General features: G+C 45.3%; 1 protein-coding gene across 1 annotated transcript; it reads right to left on the minus strand.

Annotated features, from left to right (window-relative positions):
- FBXO32 (F-box protein 32) lies at window positions 1-24,144 on the minus strand. Its single transcript, XM_036403683.2, has 9 exons — window positions 23,811-24,144; window positions 20,673-20,785; window positions 18,910-18,959; window positions 18,146-18,238; window positions 11,219-11,312; window positions 10,214-10,398; window positions 7,078-7,260; window positions 5,737-5,880; window positions 1-5,059 (listed from the first exon to the last, which is right to left on the minus strand). The coding sequence occupies exons 1-9, from the start codon at window positions 23,924-23,926 to the stop codon at window positions 4,970-4,972; spliced, it is 1,068 nt and encodes a 355-aa protein (XP_036259576.1). The 5' UTR covers window positions 23,927-24,144; the 3' UTR covers window positions 1-4,969.

The raw sequence follows: 24,144 nt of genomic DNA on the forward strand, positions 1-24,144 counted from the left end.
TTCACATTGTTTGAACATTTATTGCAATTCAGTGTCAAAAATGTCTTACAAAAATACTGTCTGCACAGAACAGCTATAAAAATCAGTTGAACATGCAAGGAAAGAGGAAAAAAGTGTGCAAATTTATAATGGAAGGATTTTAACCACACAATAATATTAAACAGAAGTCTAATATAAGGGATGCCTTTCACTTCATATCATCTCTAGTTAAAACTTCAAGGAAAAATAAAACAGAACACACGCTCTCTTCCATATATAAGTATTTATAATTACTGTAGATTAGTTCCTAAAGATGAGCATATTTTCTATTTCAAATTAAAATGTTCTCTTGGTAGCTGACATGTTAGCATTCTGTGCAGCACAGGATGGCTAAAGAAAGGCAAATTCCACCCTCAGTTGCCCTCCCAGGAGGAGAACCACAACACTTGGTCAATAGAGAGGGAATTTCTCTGGTGTCAAGAGTATCTATATACTTCAGACTGCATGTATCAAGGACAAGATGGATTTGTTCTCCTGCAAAGCTGATTTGCTACTAACAAAATCACTGGAGGAAGACACTGGATAGAAATTAGGTGCTGGTAAAGACTCAGAGCCAGCAGCCACAGACTGACAGCTGTGTGGAAGGGCTGACCACAGCTTCAGAGCCTGGAACCAGCATCACCACAACCAAAGAGCTGAGAAAGCAGCACAAGCAGAACACCAGAGTCCCAACCCTTGAAGGAGGGAGTGAGTCTGTACCAGCCTGATCAGCCATCAGCTCCACAGGGCCTGTGCTTGTGCAAACAGGCCAGCTACAAGAGGGACATTTTAATTTAAAGCTATGTCTTTCTGGCAAGGTGCTGATCTACAGAGAAGATGTGCAACACATTTGTAAGGACAACCGCAGAGAACAACGCTGCTTTGCTGTACCAAGCAGGAGATCAGTGTGAAAAGCACATCTGGTTTGTTTGCTACACAATAGGATTTGAAATGCTCCTGCTCTAAATGAAATTCTAGCAACTAAGGGCCAAGGAATTTTCTGGGCAAGAAAAGCTGGTTTAGTACCTGTGTATGTTCTAAAAGGTGACAACTTCCCAAAAGTAATTGAAGTCAAACAGAAATGGGAATACAAACAGTTTAAACCTGGGGCAAAGAAAAACAATATAAAATATATTCCCATATACAGAAAGTGGCAGGGTGCAATTAAATGTTTACATACAAAGCAATGTCTTCAGAGCAATACGCATTTTCCTAATCACTTTACATAATTAAGGATCTAGCAACTCCCACAGTTAAAAAAAAAGAAACCCAAAAAACTTAAGAGGAGGTACACACGCTTTATGATCAAACTTCAGCATACCATAGTTAGTGTAAATGGCTTAAGGTATGTACAGCTGAAATCGTGCCTCTTGAAATGGCCACCACATCAAAAACTGGCCTCTTCTGGAAAGCTGAAACAGAGATCTCCAGGATCTCTCCCTTCCTAAGCCTCCTTCCCTTGCATGGATCTATTTTTCCTCTTCAGAGCACCATGTTCTATGCTTTTGCACTAGTTAATACATCCTCTAAAGACAATGAGATTTCCCTGGAGATGTTGGCAAGAGAAAACCCCAAAGAGAGGAAAAGCTCTCCTTTTCTAGTATAAGAACTGATGCATATCTAATGGAAATGCATCAACTAACTGGAAAGTGAAATGCCATTTGAAAAGAACATCCCATTTCCAAAATACAAGCAAAAGTCTGTTTTTCCCTTCACCACAGCTTTGCCACAATTGTCTTAAAATGAAGGAGTCCTTTTTGCCTGAGAGCAGCCTTAAACCATCCCACCTGGAAGCCCCTGACATCACTGTCAGTTCTGTAACCCTGCCACCCTCAGCCAGGCAGATGCCTTAGCACCCCTAAAATACTGATGGCTTTGTTGTAAATGAGTAAGGTATTTGGATGCAACAGCATTTTGCTTTTAAATACAAACCAAGAGTCTTGAATTCACTGCAACATCTCCTTGTACCAGCCACTCAAGAAACAATGGGTCCCCAAAGTGAGCAAGGCCATCTTTGACAATTGCTGCAGCAGGAGGGTAATGACTGAGGCAGTAACTGAATAAGGCTTATTCTGTTTCTTTTTGTTTAGTCTGTTTTGTTCTGTACAGTAGTTGCTTGGTTTGCTGCTAGTTTGGACACTGACAGCAATATCCCAAGACCTCACACAAGCAACAGACAAGTGTCCATGTATAACAAATCATCTTCAGCACTTTGACCCTTACAGTGCTAAGAAATAAGTGAAATAAGTTTTAAAAATAGGAGCCTCAGTTGCACATTAAATCTGTTGTCAGTATGACCCATGGTCTCTGGGTAGAGGAGGCCAGTGAAGGGTTGATAGAGGCAATGGCTGGAGCCAAGACCTTCCCAAATCACAGCTCAATGTTGAGAATTCCCATCTTCTTACGCAAGGAATGCAGTAGGCCAGATTCAAATCTGAGCTTAAAATGCACTCAGTGTCACAATCTCCCAGAGGGTAAGTGCTAAGCACAGATGCAGAGTAGGCAGAATGCTGCAGCCTTTCATACCAAAATACTGTTGCCTTCCCATCACAACAGGCTGGCTCACCATGGGTGGCAGAGGCAAAACTACAAAACAAACCAACCCCAAGTCAGAGCTGGAAACAAAGGATGCCAAAGGGACAGGTCTTCTCACTGCTGGAAAAAGGAGCTACAGGACTCTCCAAATTCAGTGGCAATGCTTCACTCACTTCACTTGCAAGTTTCACTCCTAATGTCCTCACTCACTGAAGCCAGATTTCAGCCTTGTCTACCCGCTGCCATCAACGCAGGAAGGAAAACAGAAACTGGCCTCCTTTACTCACAAACATCCCCCCCCAAACAAGCACAAGTGTTTTTCCAAGGTAGCAGTTTTTAAATCACTTTCAGTTGACATGGGTATGATCAGGAGGCTTATACTTTCCACCAGCAGTCAAACTGATGAATGGGGCATCAACACCAAGATAAAGCTTGTTATCCTGCATGTGTTTTCCCCTCCTCTCTGGAGAGTGACAAGCTCTGGGCTAAGGGTGGTGCAGGCTCACAGAACTCTCTGGAAGAGCAAAAACTCGGGATTTGCTGTTAGGCAGCTGGAGAAGGGCAGTTCTTGACAGCATTTTCCACGTTTTCTTCCCCTCTTCCCACTGCTCCATCTAGAGGCAGCTTTTTTCCCTTTTCACATCTCTTCCAAGAATATGCAAAGTGACTTAGTTTGCAAAAATGCAAATACTGTCATTTTAAAATACAAACAGCTGCAGAAAAGTGTTCAAAGTCAGTTATAAAAATGTAAAAAAAGGAACAGCATATTTAACAATAATTAACTCAAGTAGTTCTTCCTGAATTGTCCTGAGTACTCCTTCTCCTCAAAATTTTTGTACAAAGTCACACACAACCCACTAAATATTTACCCTTATGAGGTATCCTGCTTACATCATACACAGAGAAAGTGCTATACAGGAAATCTACTAGCAAACAGCAAAAACTTTCCACTGCAGGTTTTCAGACTGCTAGGAATGAGCTGGATTCTTCAAGCTCCACTGTGGAGAAAAGTGAAGCATTGCATGCAAAAGAGGAGACAGTGAACCAGATCACAACCATGGTGAAGTGGCCACTTACTCTGTAGGACTGAAAATTTAGCTCTGGGTTAGGGTCAGAAGATCCCACAAAGCAGCTCAGCACTGGAAGCAGAAGGGACCAGGGTCCTTGGGTCTTTACCCCTGGCATGGACAAAGAACCAAAGATATCAGTATTGTTGGAAATCCCTTGCTTACCCAAGCCCTGACTGCTAAATACCAATCACTCCCTAAACTCCAGGGCTCTGAAACAAAACATTTGCTGCCAGTCTTCCAGTGAATAAAAACCGCATCATTTAATGAGATTCAGTGGCCCAGTTCCCCCTATATTTTACCAGCTCCAAGATGACTGAATTCACTTGACAGCAGTGGGAATACAGAGCAGTGTCTATCTTGGAAAACATGGGCTCGAAAAAACAGATTCTAACCTCACTTAGGATTTTAACTAGTGCAATTAACCTAATGAAGCAGATAAGAATTTACCTTGTGAGATTAAATCCAGTCCTTTGTTTCCCTATCATAGAACTTCCTCCCTTAGAGATAATGCTCATCCTTTTGTCTTCTCTTGTCACATTTGCATGGTCTTTCATGAAACCAACAAATCAAAAGAGGATGGAGTAAATTCTTAGGTATTCGTATGGTGCCTATTGTCTAGGCATTCAAGCACTGAGTAGAGCAAGAAAACTAATGTAAAGAGGTAAGCATTAATACAGGAAAAGATGCTTACTATCACAAACATTTCCCTTTAAATCATTGTACAAAATACAAAAGTTCACATTGTACACTGGAGTTTTGTTTGAAAGGTACTCAATCTGTTGGAGGTAGAAAGTGGTATGTTGCGATTCTGTCCTGCAAGTAGGCTAGATTTCTATCCTAAGTATTTTAGAATGTGTCCTTTTAAAAACACAAAAGTATTATTAAACTTGTCACAGGGATATTTTTCATAAATATTTCTAAAATGTCATACTTATAAATATGTATGCTAAATAAAACCAGATGGAGGAACAGTTCAACAGTCCTAGCCTCATATTGCTTTCTCTCTATTAGAAACAAACCAAAAGAGTTCTCAAATGGATGCGGGGCAAATTCATTTTTAACTTCTAAAAACAAAGAATGAAGGTCTTTTTGCCCTGTATCTTGTACTCTGATGATAAAAAAGGGACTCTGTACAACATGCTGTATTTATACACCATTCCTATGGAAGTCTGTATTCCTTAAGTGCTGCTTGTCAGTGAGCAACTTCACCTTTCTTCTCCGAGATCCTCTTGTTCCTTGACTCAGGAGCTTCAAGCAAACATGAATATTTACACTATTTACAAATGGAGTGTCCAAGCTCTGTGACAGTGTCCTGTAGGAATTGCATAGGCTGCGCTGACCCAAGTTCAGAACCTGAACAAGTTGATAAACTCTTGTGGTGAAAGAGAGGTGGAGCAAGTCTCTGGGTTGTTGGCTGTGCAGGGGTGATCAGTACCCTGGGAAAGAGAAAACAATTCTATTTAGAGAGGCTGCAGAAAGGCTGCCAAAGCATCAGCCAACTTAGCACTGCCCCTCTGCCAGACATCCCACGTGCAAATAGGTAGAGCAGAGCCCAGAATAGTAGACAGCTCAGAACTGGAATTAATATCTTAGGGGCAAGTCATCAAAAAAAGCAGCAGCAGGGATCCAATTAATTCTGTTCCCCTCTTCTGAGGGAAGAGAGGCTAGAGCCTACCATCAGCTACTGGAGTTTAACTCCAGAGACATGCCTTGCATATCACCACAGTGGTCAGCAGATTTTTGTCCCGAGCTGTTTTGCAGCCATCAGCTTTCATTCCAGCTAATCCTGTTGCCAAGACCTCCATTTGCATATAATGGGTAGAGGAAGCTGCTGGCAGTGCTAAAATGATTTCTTGCAGGCAGCCCTAAAACATTCCCCCGATTTTCCAACCCTCTGGCCCCAATGGACACTACTCATGTTCACGACAAAGCTGGGATCTCTGAAGCACAGAGAAGCAAGGGTCTCAATAGCTGAGGGAGAATTAAGATCAGGGATTCACTAGGCTATGCAGGCAAATGAACTGCAACACCCTAAGCCAGCTGCACTCAGAGGAAGCACTGGATGCCCCGTGGCTCCTGCCCCAATCAAGTCTGTCCCACCAGCACCTCATACCTTCCAGGAAAGGATGTGGCAGTGTCTGCACAGTTGCAGTGTGTCACCATACTGCTCCTTCCGTGGGTAACACCTTATGAGCTTGAAGTACATCTTTTTCCAATCCAGCTGTCCTTTGTCAGATAAGATCAGACGTTTGCGAATCTTAAAGAACAGATGCATCCAATTATAGCAGGTCAAAAAACTGATTTGTTCTGTTCAGCTCATGATGTTCTCTCCCTCACATGTCAACCCTGCCAGCCCCATAACAGTTGCCTTGCAACACTGAGAAAGCTCTTACATTGAAGACTCCCAGCTTCTTTGAGCTAAGAAGCTCTTACTTTCTACTTATAGCTGAAAAAGCTATAAGCATTTTCCTGATGGCAAAGCCTCACTCAGTACCATTGTGAGGGTCTGTTCTGCCTTCATCAACCTCACCATAGAAAGCCTGAAACCCTGGGAGCTCTTTCATGCTACTCTGACCACTGTTTCTGGCAAGCAGCACAGCAAATAGAGTTGCATTTAATAATTGTAAAAGTTGGGGTATTTTTGTCTAAGAGACAGTAATTTATCATATTAGCTTGGGAGATGATTTCTCTTTCTCACCCATTTCTCTTTTAGGGTTCATTAGTTGCAGAGACCGGATTTGAATTTACTTAATAGAAGAAATAACTCCTCCAGAGTCACTTCCCAAGTCAGATGCAGAGTAAATAAAGCCAGGTCAGCAGAGAAATCTGGCACATGGTTCCTGAAGTGCAGAGGTCTAGTATAAACATCCCAGACATTCACCCATAAACAGAGAGTGATTTTTGTTTGTTTGCTTTTAAGTTTAGATGATCCCAGATGATTCCCAGCCTGCCAGAGATGTTTACACAGGTACAGTGGGCAGCAGCAGGGCTGTTTTCCACATATCATCCCATCACTCACAGAACAGCTCAGAGGGGATTTCTTGCTCTAAAGGGCAAGGGAGTGTAGCTCATAGACCACATCCACAAAGACTCTCTGCAAGGGTGTCAGTCCCTGGGACATCAGGGTGATTGCTGGAGCTTGCCTGCACGTTTTCCCCGCACACGTGGGGCAAGGAGCAACTGCAAGTCATGCAGTTGTTCCCACCTGGATTAGGATTGAAATTCAGTGTATGATTAATTCCTCAAGATCCTATTTCAGGAATCATTGCTGAGACATGTAAAACCCTCTATATAAATCATCTTCACAGCCATTTCCATGCCAGCTTATATTATCAGCTTGCTGCACAGTCCTCAGATCCAAGAGACAGCCAAGTAAGAGAACAGGCAGGGCAGACACTCTTTCTGGGGAGGGGGTACACCAAAAACTGAAGGTATTTTGCACCTCTCCTCATACCTGTCTGTCTGTGAAGTGGTATTGGCACAGTTTCTTCCACAGCAGCCTGTCCTCACTGAGCACTTGGAGGTCAGGAGCCACCTGGCCCAGGCTGACCAGGTCCCTCCCATCGCTCAGCCGCTGCATGATGTTCAGTTGTAAACACAACGGCAGGTCCGTGAGAGTGGTTCCTTTAAAGGCAGGCTGCAAGAGACACACAGAACTGAGCTCCCAGGAAGCTGGAAACCTAAGAAATCCTAGCTTGCAGCATAGCTACTGCTTTTTTAAAACTTCTTCACACAGAGAACAAAGCAGCAGTTCCCTCTTCTACATAAAGGAGACATTTTACATGGAAATATTGGACCTTCTGCCCCATAACTGTTTGAGATAACCTCAAGGAAGAGGACGTGTATCTGTAGTACAATAATTAGGAGAGTTGCAATCCAAGCCTCCTTCTCTCCTTTTTGTCCACCCTACATCCATACTTGTGAGACTCTGCTCCCTGAAGTATCACCATCAGCTTTCAGTACAGCAGGACATTGGCTGTATTGTGGTATCAGCTATTGTCCACCCAGGTCTTTCCATCACCAGGCAGATGGGGATTACTTCTCAAGTTCAGCTCTGGTTACACTGCTGGGAATCCCATGCTCTTCTGACATGTTTTAGCTTATATCATCACAGAGTCTTGCTGCAACCACAGCAGTGGCTGGTGAGTACTCACAGCATCGGTTCCCAGGTCACTGCTGGCAGGGTTAGCTTTTCCTCTAGGAACATTTGAAGGACCTGCCCCTTTCCCACAGCTCTGGTTTTCCAGGCTGTTCAGCCTCACAAAAGCAGATCCTAGCCTAAAGAGACAAAAGGCGCCCCCATCCACCTTTGCTTAGCATCCACAGGGTCGAGGATTATTTTGCAAGTCCACCTGGGGTACAGCTCCAGGGCAAATTGACCACAGGAGATCTGCATGTCCTGCACTCAGGGGAAATCCAAGCTATACACAGGAGCAAGGCATCAGCAAGGACCACAACCTGGGCACCAGCTGCAGCTTCAAAACCAGCCCCAGCCTTATTAAGGCAAACAGCAGCTTCTAGGATTGGGCTCCAACAAAGAAACAATGTTAGACAGATGTGCCAAGTTCATCCTGCACAGAGCTGTTGCTATTTTAAGTTGCAGAGTCACAGCACCCACCTCATCTTTGACAGAGCTATTAACTGTTTCAAACAAGCAGCACACAGCCCACCAGCAGCAGGGAAACACTGCATGAGGCTGCTTTTAATCATGTGGTCCCATCCCCAGCCATCCCACGGCATGGGAGACTCCAAGGAACAATAAGTATGTCTGCACAGCAGCAGCTCCTGCCTTCCCTCAGTGCCGGCCTGCCCAGAGCAGCGACACTGCCCGGGACCTGCAAGGACCTGAGCTCCTCAACCAAAACATCCATTTCTGCATCATCACCTGCCAGGCAGACCTGACACAATCACTCCAGGAGGAGTCAAATGTCCCTACAGTGTCTGGAGGACATTCCTTTCCATGACAGCCTGGCACATTTTTTGAGGGAGGACAAACGCACTGGATCCCTGGATCATGTCCCACTGCCCTTCCTTGCCAGGCTGTATTTTGCATTCTTCTGAACTATGACTGCACATAAGCTTTGCTAGGGCACAACAGGCAAGAGTAAGCTCATAGACTCTTGGGTCAAGAAAAAAATCCCAAACAAAGCTCACACTTGTATATCTTCTTCTGGGAAAAAAAAAACCAAAACAATTTGTGTGACTCAAGCAAATCCTTACAGGTTTTCTGGATCAGGCCAAAAGCTTATCTGCTACTAGATTTCCCTCAGTACTCTTTTCCAGAACTTTTCAAGCATTACTTTTTTTTTTTTTTTGCAAAAAGAACACAGACCAGAACAGATCAGTAAGTTGTCATTTTCTGGGCAGAAGTTTGTCTTTTTTTTTGAAGCAGCTATAGCACATACAACATTTTTCAAGGTTGGTTTTACATTTTCTGGGTTTTTTAAAAAATTAAGGTCTTGGGTGTTGCAAGACATTTCCCCTTTCAGAAACACCACAAGTTCACTGCACCATAAGTAACTGGCTGCACAGAGCTCAGCTTCTTCCTTTCTCTGAATTCACCTGGTTTTGTTCCAGCTTGAACTGAAGTTATCCTCAGTGGTATGAATTTTTTTTTTGCATGCTCAACATGTATTTTCTTTACTTTAGAAAAAATGTCTGCAAACCTACACAAGTACATATAAAAGGCAGTTCCTTTCACAAGCAATATTCTGATCATTTTTGCCTGAATAGGCAGAGTTCTTCAAGATTACAAGGAGAACACCAACCCATATCAGCATGGGGGGAAAGCTTCAGCATTTCAGTGGAGAAAGTATCCATTTGAGACAGAAAATGTATATATAGTCCTGGGCAACTTATTGTTTGTATCCCTGCTTGAGCAGAGGGGTTTGACCAGATGACTTGCAGAGGTCTAGTCCAACATCAAAGCTGCTGTGATTGTGTGACATGAAACAAGTTCAGATTTGATTCCCATGTAAAGCCAGTCTAGAAATTTATCATCTAACACATCGTTCCCATCCCCACAGATGCTGTTGGAAAAACAGATGTTGTAAAAGCAGGACTCATCCAGCTGGAACAGGTAACTCCAGACTACTGGAAGAATCATTGGTATTTTCAGCCAGGAAGCATGAAGTTATGCAGCTATTTGAAAATTTGCATTTAATTTATAGATTAAACAAATCTAAAAACCTCAGCTGTCTGGTAAACAAGTTTTGAAGGCAAATGCTCAATTTGAGAAAGCCTAAGTTGACTTTTCACACTGAGGCCTGGCCTCTGAGGACTGAAGAGGGGGAGATCATTTTTTGTCCAGCTCTGTTCACACAGCACTTCACAGCCATTATGGACTCAAGCCAAAGTCTGTGACCAGTAACCTCAAGCATGATCCTGGGTTATGTACATTGAGTTTGAATTAAGGGAGTCAAGTAATGCTAGGAAAGCATCCAGTTATTTTGGCAACTCCAGGTCCTTCCAAGTCTGTGCTTTTACTGGGAGTAGAGTGGGAAGCAGTCACCCAAATGAGAGCCGTTGACAATAAAAACAAAGGTTTCATGATGGAGAAAATATTTTTAGCTTTCAGGATTTGTGCTTACCCTGGTGATCTGAATGTTGTTCAGTTGCTGCTGCCAGTGAAGAATGCTCTCCATCCTGTGCACCCACATGTTGATGTTTCCAACCAGGACAGACTTGCCGACGCGTTGAACTAATGTGCACAGGGATGTGTAGAGGGTCTGCAGTAATTCCCTTATTAGCCTGATGTTCTGCTGATCTTCAAGGACTTTGGAAGAACAGGAAATGTTAAAAATAGGAATTGTCAAAATCCTTCTCTGAATCTACATGTTTCTCAGGCAAGTTATTTGCTGTAATTTCACAGGCCAAGAGAGCCAGCCTGTGCTTTTCTTTTTAGAGGAAAGCACTTAAACATTAGCCAGTCACAGCAGGTTAGACAGCAGATGGAAAGAGAGCCTCCCAGGATAAGCAGATGAGATCTGCTGCACTTCCCTTTCCAGCCTCTGGCAACCAGCCAGTTTTCCCCTCTGATACTGTGCAAGAAGTTATCTATGTGCACCTTTTCCCCATCTAATGCACATTTCTCATTATGTATAATAACAGGCTGCTGTCCATGCCCAGGCTTTAGGGACAGCTAAACATCCACAAAGGAAGTACCACATCTCAACCACAATTCATTCCCCTGAACAGGTGAAGACACCCCTCCAGAGCAGTGGGAGCAGTAGGTACAGCACAATGCCAGCAAGGCAGCAGCAGGGACTGCAGATATGCCTGGCCAAGGGCATGAGCTGCCAGATCTTCTGCAGTCAGAAATAGGACTCAGTAGGATGCAGAAGGGGTGGCAGTGAGCAAAGCTGGGAAAGGAGGAGTCACCTCTCAGATACCTACCAGACTACAGAAATTCCTTCCCATTCCTTCCCCTCCCACCAAGTCCTTCACTGAGGGAAAAGAAAGCAGAACTGCACTACAGAAATAAACAGTGGAGCCCCTCTTCACCCATTTAGCATTGCCTGACTGTTTTTAAGGATGTGGTTCACTAAAGTACATCAGATTAAATCAGACTCCCCCTCACCATTTCCGTTTCTTACCTTTCTGAACCACTTTTTCCAAAATGTTCATGTAGTTTTTCTGGGCAATGCCACTCAGTGACGTCAGCTGAGACTTTGCTATCAGCTCCAACAGCTGTGGATAAAAATAGAAGTTGCAAGCCTTAGAGCACAGAGATACCTTTCTAATCTTGACTCCTAGTCACATGACACAGCAAAACAGTCCAGAGACTTGTTTGCTGCTTGAAAATAAAAAGGAGACAGAACAACAGAGCAAAGTAACACAAAAAGGGAAGGAGAGCAGAGGCCAAATAATTAAACTCACATCAAAAGAGGTAGGGGGAAAAAAAGGCATTTTAATTATCTTCACTGTGGGGGGAGAGGGAATTTGATTTCATGGTTCAGAGATGCACAGAAACCACAGCGGTGCTTGGACTGGCAGCCACTATTCACACCAAGGGAACAGCCTCGGCCAGCGTCACCATCCCACACCAGGGCACAAACAAGCAGCGTCATAAGGGAGCACGAGCAAATGCCTGTGTGCATGGGGACATTATTGACAGACCATTAATGAGAATCAGACTCCACAATTTACGTCACCTCCTGGGTTGCATGGGTTTTGTCAGAGTGCTGTTGCCACGACAGAAAGGTTAAGTACTGTAGAAAGAACAAAAATCCTGCCCACAACAAACCCCTTCCCTCCCAAAGTTTCCTTCCCTGTTTAGCTCTAACAACTACAGTAACAAACCACCTTTCCCTGTCTGCCCTGTTTACTTGTTAATCTCCCCTAATGAAAATCTTGCTTTTACTTTCAATTAGAATTTACTTCCCATCATTGACCTCCTGACTCTTGAGCAAGCTGAGCAGTGAATTTGGGCTGCAGTTGTTAACGGAAGCATTTCCCATAGGGAAGGACACACTCTCTCTTCCCCATCTCTGTGCCACAAGAACAGCTGGGGAAATTTCCTATGGAACACGCTCTGCAGAACATGTGGCCTGTGATCTTACAAGCCTTTCTCCCTTCCCCCAACATTATATAAATGCACAGCCTGCCCACGTGTCAGTCCATTTGTTTTGGATGTACATAGACTTCTGTTTTAATTTAGAAAGGAAAGGAAAAACCTTTTATGCTACAAATCAATCAACACATTGCCACATGACCAGCTTATTAATCCTTTATCATCTGCAGCGCCAGTATCCCGTTGCTGGCACCACAGAGAGTCCAGAGAAGGTGCAACTACTTGTGTCAAGTAACTAAGATGGCTTTTGACTAGACTTGATAAGTCATGAGCTGAACTGTTTGCCCTGCTAGAAGAATGACAGAAATGCATCCAAAAAGTCACCGGCAGTTTGCCATGAAGCAGGAGCTGAGGGAGAGGTATTACTGCAGCCTGCTCTGCTCATCTGGGGCACTGGCATGTGACTGCCACTTAGGAGCAGTGAAGTTGCCTCAGTGACCAATCTCTTCTGTTTAATATCCAGGCCAACACCACCATCAGATGGCTTTGAGTTTACATTCTATTAATATCTTGCACCTCACATGACCAAAAAAAAACCCCAAGATGAAAAAAGACCTGCACTAAGTCCTGTCAAGGGCAGGCTGCTTGTTTTCTTGGCTTGTTTGGAGGAAATGAGAGATGCAGGAGAGTTGGGTAATATTTGGTGCACAAGCATCAGTGGATTTTCTGGCTGTATCAGCTTAATGAGACCACAATAACTAAATACAAGGCAGCTTGCAAGATGTTTGAAAAGTTAATAAAAGGTCTTATTTTTTGAAATATGGATGAATAAGTGGGAAAAAACCCCAACCAATGTCCCACAGTAGTCTGTAATACTCTGTTATCCTAAACTGTTTAGCCTTCAGACCTTTGATTATAGTGATGAATTTGCCAGACTCCATCTGTACACTGGCCACACATGCACCCAGATCAGCTTGTCTGTGCACAAACAACTGCTGTCTCCAGATTGCACTGTTCTGGAGCTGGCAGAGAGACAGTTTCCTCCAGGCTGGGTGTTAGCAATATTGTGCCCCTTACCAAAAACACCAAAATGCATGCAGCAATAAGAATCATGTAATGTAATAGCAGAGGAGTTGGACACCAGGGCCATTCTTTTAGAACAATGAGGATAAAAATCTCAGTTCCTTGAGGAACACTAAATTGGTACAAAATTAATTTAGCTAAAGGAACAGATTCAAATTTGCCCTGTCTGTGTTTACCAAGGTTCAATTTATGTTCCATGAACTAGCTCAGATATCATGTGTCACCTTCCCTTCTCCTACAGCAATAAACACAGGATGAAATTCCATATGAAAACTATGTTGTGAATACTTCTAGGGCTACTCCACTCCCCAGGAAGCACTGACTGAAGCAACTAGCTAGTCCTCCAAATCAAAAGTTATTTTATTCTTCTGTGCTCATATAATACACAGAAACCAGGTAAGCAGTACAGTTCATCTGTGTCCCACATGCTCCAGTGCATTGGGGATCTTTTAGTGTTGGCACAGTCTCCAAGTATGACCTCAGTTAATGGATTGCCAAATTGGGGTCTACAGCAGTATAAAAAAAATAAATTAAATTGCCACTTGCATAATAACTAAAGCAGACAGATGAATTCAGATTAATGCTGAGTAGGGTAAAAAGACCAGAGAGAGAACTACAAGCCTGTGTTATGATGTGGCTGCATTAAGTCCAGCCCACGCTCAACTGAGAGGGACAGATGGTAGGAGAGAGTGCACAGGGAAAGGTTAAGAGCAATTTTAAAAGGTCTGCTTTTCAAATACACTAAGTAATTGCATTCCAGCCAGTTTTAACTGGAGCTGGGAAGTCTGCAACACCTCTGGCATTAGATCCAAATTCACTCTTCCAGCTCCTCAATTTGAGAAAGCTGACCTGGTAGCTCCACAAAAAAAATCCTTCCCTATTTTATTTGCTATTAGAAGTTTGCCAGAGCTGTAGGGAAAAGGCAAGAGATGCAGTAGGCTATCCCAGAGCCTACCCAGCATGGTAGTAACCTGCTCACTTCCCCTGAGTGCAGTGGAGCTCCTGCTCAAACCCACCAGCCATCCATCTGGAGCAGCAGCACAAAAAAGTCTCTCAGCTTCAGCAGCAGAGCAGATCCTTCTCCTCCCATAAGCACAAGATAAAAAAAGGCAAACAGAACAGTGCCATGTGGCAGGGGACTAGGGCTCCTGCTTCAGGGCCATGAAAACGCTGCTGTGCACCCATGACTACTGTGTGCAGCATTGCTTAGACCTGCTACAGCCAGATGGCACTTTGGCCACAGTCTTGGTTCAACCCAGGGGTGTGCAGGCAATCCACACCCCAAATAACCACTGCTAGGGCTCACAGCACAAAGAGCCAAAAAATCCTGCTGTGCTGAGCAGGACAGTACAACCTTGACTCAAAAAAGGCTTTGTAGTGATTAAAAGTCTCACAAGTCTCAAACTACTGAAGTGTAAATTCCCCACTGAATACCTCAAGCCAGCTATATGAAAGCTGGACTGCACCTTGTGGGGATCCATAAGTTCCTGATGGTTGGGGATGCAACTCCTCACATCTGGACTGCTTCAAAAAAATAAAAAATTCCTCCTCTAGCCCCATCTTGCTCTCACAGCCCTTCACTTTTGGTGGCTGAAATGTCACATTGGCTGTCAGCTGACAGGTGGAGCCAGGGCAAGGCGAGTTACAATGATTTACAGTACAGGTGCTGACAGATCTCCATGAGACAACATCCAGCTGCTATTCTTTCAGGACAGCATAAATCCAGGACTCCTGGAGCTAACTTCTATTAAAACTTAAGAAGCAAATTTAAGAGACTACTTTAGAAGGCTGCACACAACCTAGATAGTGTTATTTTACAAGAGTTGTCCCCAGGCTGCTTAACATGACCTAAGCTTTTATGACCAGAAACAGCACCTTCCCTTGGGACTACACAACCATCATATGAGAAATCCCTTTCTGAAGAAGCACGCTGCTAAACCTGTCTTTGAACATAGTGTTCCTGAAGGAAAACCAACTCCTGGGCTGCAGGCACCTTTGTCTCTGCTCCCACTAATTATGCCTACAGAATGCTTCCAGTCTTTTCATTAAATCTCTTAAGACCAGAGAAACCAGGGCTGCTTCAGACCAAAAACAGTTTGGGTCCTTTGGGTCAATCACATACTTCCTTATAAGCCCTGAAAAGGGAACACTGACTGTTCTCTAACATGTAAGCAGATGCACTAATTTGAAGGATTAGCAAGGACCAAGTCACGACACCAGTACCTATAACTTGGCACTTCCAGAGCTGCACCAGCAGATCATCAAGATAAGAATGATGTTAGAAGAAAATTTTTTCTGCTTCACTTACATAGACTTACTGGCTCCAGCTGATGGTATTTGCCCATGAAAAATACCTGCCAAGTTTCTTGCAGCTCATACCTCCACCCCACTTGAAGGAGGTGCCCATTTCACCTGTGCACCATTAGAAACTCCAAGAACTTAGTTTGGGTGTATCTAAAGTAGAAACTCCTGTGACAAGAAAGCAAGCACTGAAGACACTTAAGGACTGTTCACTTAAGTTTGGAGAAATTCAGAAAGGTGAGCTCATGTTAAGCCTGAGAGCCCATTTTGCTACCAGCAAGTGATGCAGCCTATGTCTCTATAGGGCAAGCTTGGGTGTAGCCAGCAGAACCTCAAACCTGCAGCTGTTTTTCTCCTTTCTTCCCCTACAGGCATATTCTTTCCAGCCTCCAATTCCAAACACCCCTCCTTGAAAAGCATTTGCTTGATGAATTAAGTAGCATGACATTAGTATCAGGTACCCTGAGCAAGGAGTGGAACTAGAGAGAACAAGGAGAGGGAAGGAAGGGAAAATTTTTTTCTGCCAATATTCAAGGCATTTTCCATGTGACAGATTGCCCATCCATGTGCTTTAGGAGGCCTGCGACTTGCAAAGGACCATAAACATGATCCACATCTAGGCAGAGCTTTTCATGAGTAAATCTGGCATTTAAGGCATTTTATGAGCTACTATCCACTGGAGACTTGGCTGATACAAGCCTTTCATTTTAAGAAGTCAATTTTACAGTTTGATCCATGGTACCAGGTTTAATATCTTCTTTAAACTGCCAAACCACAAGTCAACCTCAATTAGAAACCTTCATACTTCTCAGTAGTACTATATCTGCAAAACTACTGGGGGAAAGCTACTCTTAAAAGCTCAGAAGAGAGGTAATTTGTAGAAACAAGGACACATGTCAGCTTCCATAGCTTTCAAAACTGTTGTTTTTGATAAAAGCATCCCAAATGTGCTGTGTATGAAGTCCTCATGAGAAAAGAGAAGGTGGCCCTCACCAGACTGCACTGACTTAACTGAAATTTAAATTTGCTCTTCAAAAAATTTAGTGGGACTTCTGCTCCACCTTTGCAGTCCCATATGAGACATCTATCACATTGGGCCAAGCAGCAGAAGCCCATCATGTGGCACAGCATGACCTGAGGTCATGCTTAGCAGAGGTCTTTGGAGTTCTTCACTGTCCTAACATAGTCTGCCAAAGGGATATCTGCAGCACTAAACAAGTTTTATTTTACATTCCTTCTTTATATTTGACTAAAGGGTTATGGCCTTGGCATGAACTGTTCCTTCTCCAGTAATCCCCCTGAAGATGACACGGCTGTGTGTGTGTATATATATCTCTCCAATATCAGGAAACTCCAACTACCTCAGCACTGGTGATCACTTCTGCACAGGCAGGAAAACAAGTCGTCCCAAAATCAGCAGAGCTAGGAGAGCCTGAGTTTACATGACTTGGATCCTGCTTTGCCTCCCCCAGAGTCCCCATTCCCTGCCACCACTCCTGTTGTGGGACATCCAAGTGACTGCCCTTCCTATACAGCCAGAGGGTCATCATCCCTAATGCCTGTACCCTTCCCAGGGTGACAGAAGTTTCCACAGGTGACTTGTCACCTGGACAACCTAGGTGGACAAATCAAGGTGAGCCTGCTCAGGTAATTTCTTCCTTAGACACTTTTCATGACACTTGACTCAAAGGGAAAGCAATACCACTGCTGCTTGCTCCAGAACCTAACACCTGAGCAGCTGTTGCCTCACCAGTGATCAACTGCTCACAAGGCATGAAAAGGAGCTGTTCATAAACAGCCTCAAGTAAATAACTTTTTTTAAACCTTACTGAATTCCAAATCTTGCTAAGCATTCTGAAACTCAAGATCAATTTGCAGATCACACGCAGATAAACATACAAGTATCCACCAGCTCTCAGGACAGTAAGTCCCCCAATCACTACCACCTCCTTGGCCACACCAAGCCCTGACCTACTCTGCAAAGCCAGAGCATGGGAAACTTGAAGCTGATGACTCCTTTATTAACTAATGTTGTCAGGACTAAACAAATGTTTCACCCACTGAAACCACTCCCAGTCACAAAGGATTAAGAGCAACTGTTAACCTTAACAGAGAAGATCAGTGCCACCAAGAGGTTCAGCCCATCTCCTCATTCCAAAAATGCTCAGCTCTCCTGAGTCTCTCCTGTATCACATCAATGGAGACAAGGCTCCACAGACCTCGGACTGGAGCTTCTGGAGCAAAGAGGTCTCAGTGCCCTGTGGCATCTGCAGACAGCCCATGCTCTTTTTCAGAAGCTGAACTGAAAACTCAAGAATTAGAAGCCAAGCCTTTTGGGTTTCAAAAGTGAATGACACAATTGAAAAGTAGTAGGAATTCTAGGGTAAGGACAGCTCATCTTCGATATTATCACCACTTTACTTTCTTTCCATTTTAATAAACTAAAGACAAGATTTGGGCATCTATCCACACACACAACTTCCATTAATTACTTCATGCAGAAAAGCCTAACATACTTGCATACTCAGACAGCTCTTCTTTGCCAGTGCTTCCCGTTACCCAACTGGTGCTCAGTTCAGAGCCTCCAGCACCATCACATCACAATAGACCCTGGGCTTGGACTCACCCTGACAACGTAGTTGAATCTCCTGGAGTCCAGGATAGCACTGGAGAAGTCAAGGCGGTTGAAGGCTTCTCCCAGGGTGCAGTAACCATGGCGCTGAGAAGAAAAAACACTCTGGGTCATGTTTTGGCAGACTTGAGTCCAGCCAGCACTAGGTAGACCTGACCCAGAGCAACTCAATTTAGCAAGCTGATGGGTACAAACCATGGGAGCAGCTCACAGCCAGAGGAGGCAGGCCTGGCTCCTGCTGAGCTGCACTTACTGACATCAAGAGTGGGCATGGCCCAGTGTAGATTATGGTAGTTTCCCAAGAGAGACCCATGCTCTGCTCATGACCCATGAATTTACGTGTGAGAATGAGACACACATTCCTGGGGTTCAATACACAGTGTGAGTTCAGAGCAGTCTCCTACAGCAGCTTCTCTCCATGAATGCAAGCGAGCCCTTGTGATAAATTCCAATGATTTTCCATGTTAGGACTGTACTGGGTGAAAGCCAAGAACAGTATTATGGCTTGGCCTGCAAATGGCTGGTTTTTTTTTAAATGAGGGAAGCAAACAAGTCATATTTTAAACACATGTACAAAGCCTTGTACATCAAGCTCTGGATCCCTGATAGGGGCTTAAAATCATTACTGAAATTCCAGCCACAAGCCAGATCTTCCACTTATCTCTTAAGAGCTTCTGCTGATTTATATCAGCACAGGATCTTCCACTGCTTGTAAAAATCAGTAGAAAAGAGAACAAAGAACCTGTAGAGGCACTCACCTCTTTTGTGCTTCCCTTGTGAACATAGATCCACTTCTCCTGGTGGAAATCTGTTTGGACAAAGACATTTCACTCAGTTAATCTTCCACCTCAGAGAGCTGTATCCCTGTTCTGCTCATAACATCCACTATCTTTTACTATAAATTAAATTATTTTGTTTACACCACCACACTTGAAACCAAATCTAGCAACTTGCTGAGCTGCTTTGTTTCTATACAGCTTCATTTGAGACTGTAGCCCTAAGCCTCAGAAAAGGCTTCTGTTTCATTGACACAGCTCAAGACTTTAAATGTTTAATCTGCCAGCCACAGATATACCATAGCACCTCCTCTTTGGTCCCAGACAGTAAGTGTGGCTGACAGCCAGGTTTTGTTGTTATTGATTTTATTAACTATTTATTACCTTGGTTACAGGCTTGGGATTGTATGTCAAATTTGAAGTTGAGCAAAAATGTCACGAGACACCAGGCATGTAAGAGAGAGCTTTCAGCAGTGAGGTCAGGCTCAGAGGAGCATGCTTATGCTTGCAGCTAACTTGCTAAAAAAGAAAAAACTATGTGGGACCTAAATTTTCCTATTTCTAATTGCCCCTCCCTTCCCTCAGAATGGGAGTTGTCCCATCCATTCCCCAAAATAACTTCCCAATACCCAGCACACACTGCTAACTCTGTTTGCAGAAGAGCCTGTACTATAAGCAGTTATGCTGCTCAGTCCTTCTCCCACTCCATTTTCACATGGGCTTTTGACCCTACTTCTACCACACACTGGCAATTTAACTGCTAGTACAAAAAAAAAAAAATCTCCTCTCCACCCTGCTAGACTCCTTTCCATAAAGAAAATATTGAACTCCTAAAGCAACCTGTAAATTAATCTGAAGCTATGGAATGTACTCCTGCCTGGTACTGTAAGTCCAAGGACAGACCCAGTCTCAGTTACAGGCATGCTGACCCTGCATCAAGCCCTTTTCAATGGTAGGTCACAGCAGAATCCAGCCAAAAACTGTCATGGTAACATTTGTTTGTTCTGAGAACTGAATACACTGAGGGGCCAACTTTTGGCAACAGTTTCCAAAATCCTGGGGGATGCACAATGAGTTAATAGCAGTGTGGGAATTGCAACTCATTTCCTCTGGCTATGTTTACATTTGTAGCCCTCACATGTAACTCCAGTACCTATCTTGCAGTCAGTCCAGCACAGGCCGTGCTGTCCCTGCAGGCTCCCGCGGGTGCTGCCCCAGGGCCCCATCTGAGACCCCGGCTGCTCGCTGTGCACACAGAAAGATTTCAAGCCTTCTATTGTTTTGAGTGAGCTGAAATCTTATTTCATTTTTCATGCACTCCGCACACAGAGATAGGATCAAAGCTTACATTCAGGCTTGTAGCCTCCAGTAATGTAGATTAGTGCTCAACATGCATATGAAGGAAGAATAAATTTAGCCTGCTGTGCACAAGGAAGTCTACAGGGGGAAAATACTGGAACTGGTTCATTTGAATGTACCATAGGAAAAAATTACCCTCCTGACAAACAAATGACAAAAATCTGAACACAACAAGCACAACTCCTCAGAACAGGGATTACTAACAGGGGCATAAATCTTCACGTTAAACTGTATCCAAGTTCTCTACTTAGGTCAAACATGGGCGCAAAGCCCTTCAAGGCTCTAGAAGGCTCTTCATGCACTGCGCAAAAAAACATAGATATAGAGCATTTTCCATTCTTCTGCAGCAACTTTTGTTTAAAAAGAAGTCCAAAAAGATGTCTTACATTGAGTCTTGGCTTTGTTATTCAGCAGATCTTTTTTTCTCTTCTTGGCAGCAACATCATAGTTTATGCTGTTGAAGAGATTCTCTTTGTTGTGATCATCTTTTTTACAAAAGCTGTGAATGACACAAAGCAAGGATTCTGTTTAGTTCTGCATTTTGTTGAACACTGTTTCCTGCATGGAGAAAAAAACAGATATGTTTTTATTGTGGCCTCCAAAGCTGCCTTCTTGCAGGCTGCCTCTGAGAAGTAGTCTGCACACAGTTTCAGCATCCAGTATTGGTATTTTTAAAGGAACCTCTGGTGCCTCAATTCTGGGCCAGCCAAGATACCCATGACAGGAGCAGGTAACAGATTACACAGTTCATGCTGGGACGCTGCTGAGCAATGTTCTTTTCCACTCTTTAACCTATTTCTATCCTTAAGTAACACCATATCCTCCCAGTGTAGGTAGCAGATTGCTCTGAGCCAGTCAGACTGCTACAGAAGGACATATTTAGACATCCCTGAAGACATATATATGTTCTCAAAGTATTTACTAACAAAAGAGTTCCCACAAAATACTATTTCAAGCTTACAGGAAAAGCTTAGCTGAAGTTCAGACTCATCTGATGGTTTTCCAGACCCCACACAGTAGTGACTACACAAGTTAACAGCTAGGATCTCTTGTCCAAGACTGCCCATTGCCTGCTTCTGCTCGAGCTCTGCTGTAACTGTATTATTAGTGAAGGGAGCTATAACCCCTTATTTCCTTCAAGGGCAATGAAAGGCTAGCTGTAAAGAGGCTGTGCATCAACATCCCCACATACTGCACACCTGCAAATCAGCAGATCCAAGCCACAACTCGAAACTAAGAAGCCCCTGGGCAGCCATAGCACTGCTGCAGAGATCCCTGGGGTGGCAGGGGAGGGCAGCACCAGGGGCTCTCAGCAGAGGTCCAGCACAGCCTGCTGCCCAGGGCTGCTGGGTGCCTCACAGCTGCCAAGGAGAAGACAGGAGAACAAATCAGAGCCATCTCCACTGCTCTAGCAGCTCACAAGGGATGAACCATGGCTGTGTGCAGACCTAAACTTGAAGAAGGACCCCAGACACCTCACTGCACCTCTCAGTCACTGTGGCACAGACAGCCCCTGAGCTCTGACAGGTGCCAAAACATGCTGCTGCTGCTTCAGCCCTGGGCAAGCTTCCTCTGAGACAGCCACAAGGACCCTTACACAGCCAGGAAGCTTCCCGTACAGACCATGCGTTTACACTGCTTAATCTCAAACAAAACCCAAACACAAGCACCATACCAAACACACCTCTGACAGCTATTCAGCACAGCCTCCTGCAAAGGAATGAAACCTGTGGGACAAGACTTCTTGTTTCCCCTGTTCACTGGCTGTCTGCATGGCCACACCACCAGCATATGCAAAAGTCAAGTGACCAAGTCAGAGTTTCAGCCCCAGGAGGGATCCAGGTCCCCCTGTGGCATGATCCAGCTGGATGTTCTGGTTTGGCACCTACACATGGCCCCAGAGGTAGAAGAAACCTCTCCCAGTTTCAGAACACCCTGACCCTTGGTTCCCCCTTCCTACTCTGTGTCCCCCTTGCAGGGCATCCGAGCTCTGGGAAGGCACCACTGCCATGGGCTCCACCACAGCACGGCAGAAGGGGAAAAGCAGCAGCATTGAAGGTGAACAATATTCACAGAAACGACCATTTGGGGAACCAGACACTTCTGCCAACTGCAGCTTGCTCAGAACCACCTAAACCTGAGAGCAGAACATCTCAGCTGCTCATCCATGCTGCTTCCTGCTGTGGAGAGCAATACCTGAGAACAGAATATGGCAGCAAGGAAGAAGTCGTTTTGGAATATCCAAGCTCATGTTTTATCATGGTTGCACAAAATCAATAGGGGGTCAGGTTAACACGCCCCATGCAGTGGCAGAATCTGAGCCCAAGAGCACAAGATGGATCTGCTTTAAATCTCACATGTCAACAGCACACGCTTGCCTGTTGACTTCCTACTGAATGACTCTGTAATTTGAAACCACCATAACAGCAGCAGTGGACGAGCTCCAGCATGGGAGGAAGATTATTACCCTGTTTATGTACTGCCAGGTTTCCACACAATTCTTCACAGCATCGTGACAGGTTGAGTAGTTGGGCAGCTGGACCTGAGCAAGGACCTCAGCCCGGGGTCAATATGTCACCTCTTTGCTTTTAAATGAGAAAAGGGATGTATAAACCCAGACATTTTTCTACCTACTTACAAATTGCAAACCTAAACTTGATTTTTACTTACAGCTGACATGAAAGAGAGCAGGAGATACCTGCTACAAAAGCCTCCTTGCATGATAACATCTCAGGAGTGGCTCACAGCAAATGTCCTCTTACTTCAAGTCCCTTTGTCATGGACATTCCTGACCCTTCCCTAGCAGTGGGAAGGTGGCAGCAACCCCAACCCTGGCAGCACACAGCTGAGGACAAGATGGAGCTCTGTGAGAAAAGTTTGCTTTTGACAGGAGCGATCTTGCTGGAGCCCACGACACCCACGCTCCTGCAAAGCTTCCTGCCCGCACCATCTTGGGGGTTTGTTGATGTTTTGCAGCCAGATTAGTCAAGCGGCACGTAAGGTACATTACTCATGGCCTGGGGAGGATTTATGGCTTCAGACACATCATCCTTCCGAGCCCGGGAAGCCCCAAGCAAGGTTGTTTTGGGGGGGAGGGGAGGGTGGGCAGCCACCCCCAGGGCCCCCAGGAGACGCCCGGCGATGCTCGCCAGGGCTCCCACAGCCCTGTGGCCGCGGGGCAGGTGAAGGTTTCATCTTCTCCTCGATTTTTCGCTACTCTCCACAGCCATAAGGACAGCCCGGCCGCCTGAGGAGGAACAGCCTCCATAGGGACGTGGGGAGCCCGCCGAGGGCTGAGGGACCCCCACTCGGAGCTTCCTATAGGCCCGGAGGGGCCGCCGAGCCCTTCGGCCGGCAGGGCCAGGGGTCACCCAGACAACGACCCCGCTCCGCCGACACCGGGGCGGCCCCTGAGCCGGCCCGGGGCGAGGGGCCCCGTCCGCCCCCACAGCCCCCCCGCCCCGGCACCGCGCCCCCTGGCGGCACCGCCCGGCAGCGGGGCCGGACCGCGCCGCCGCCGCTACCTGCTGATGTCGCCCACGAAGCCGCCGCTCTTCTCGTCCAGGAAGCGCGTCCAGCCGTCGGCCGTCTTCACCCAGCTCTGCCCGGGGGAGCGCCAGTCCTGCCCCAGGAACGGCATGGCGACGGCACGGAGCGGGACCAACACCGGGACTGGGAGCGGCGGCGGCGACTGGAGCGGTGCGTAGCAGACCTGGGCAGAGCTCGCTGCGGGGCAGAGCAGAACAGTACCCGGAGCGGTGTGGGGCAGGACCGGTGCGGGGCGGATCAGAACCCGGAGCGGCGGCTGGAGCGATGCGGTGGCTGCGGGCGCGCTCCGCGCTATTTATGTGGCGGCGG

The sequence above is a fragment of the Molothrus ater genome, chromosome 1 (assembly GCF_012460135.2).
Source record: "Molothrus ater isolate BHLD 08-10-18 breed brown headed cowbird chromosome 1, BPBGC_Mater_1.1, whole genome shotgun sequence".
Taxonomy (NCBI): domain Eukaryota; kingdom Metazoa; phylum Chordata; class Aves; order Passeriformes; family Icteridae; genus Molothrus; species Molothrus ater.

Coding starts and splice junctions, on each gene's coding strand:
- FBXO32 (XM_036403683.2), bottom strand. CDS start 23,926: ATGCCGTTCCTGGGGCAGGACTGGCGCTCCCCCGGGCAGAGCTGGGTG. Junction 20,786..23,810: donor TTCGTGGGCGACATCAGCAG/GTAGCGGCGGCG, acceptor TGTCATTCACAG/CTTTTGTAAAAAAGATGATC. Junction 11,313..18,145: donor GATTCAACTACGTTGTCAGG/GTGAGTCCAAGC, acceptor TTTTATCCACAG/CTGTTGGAGCTGATAGCAAA.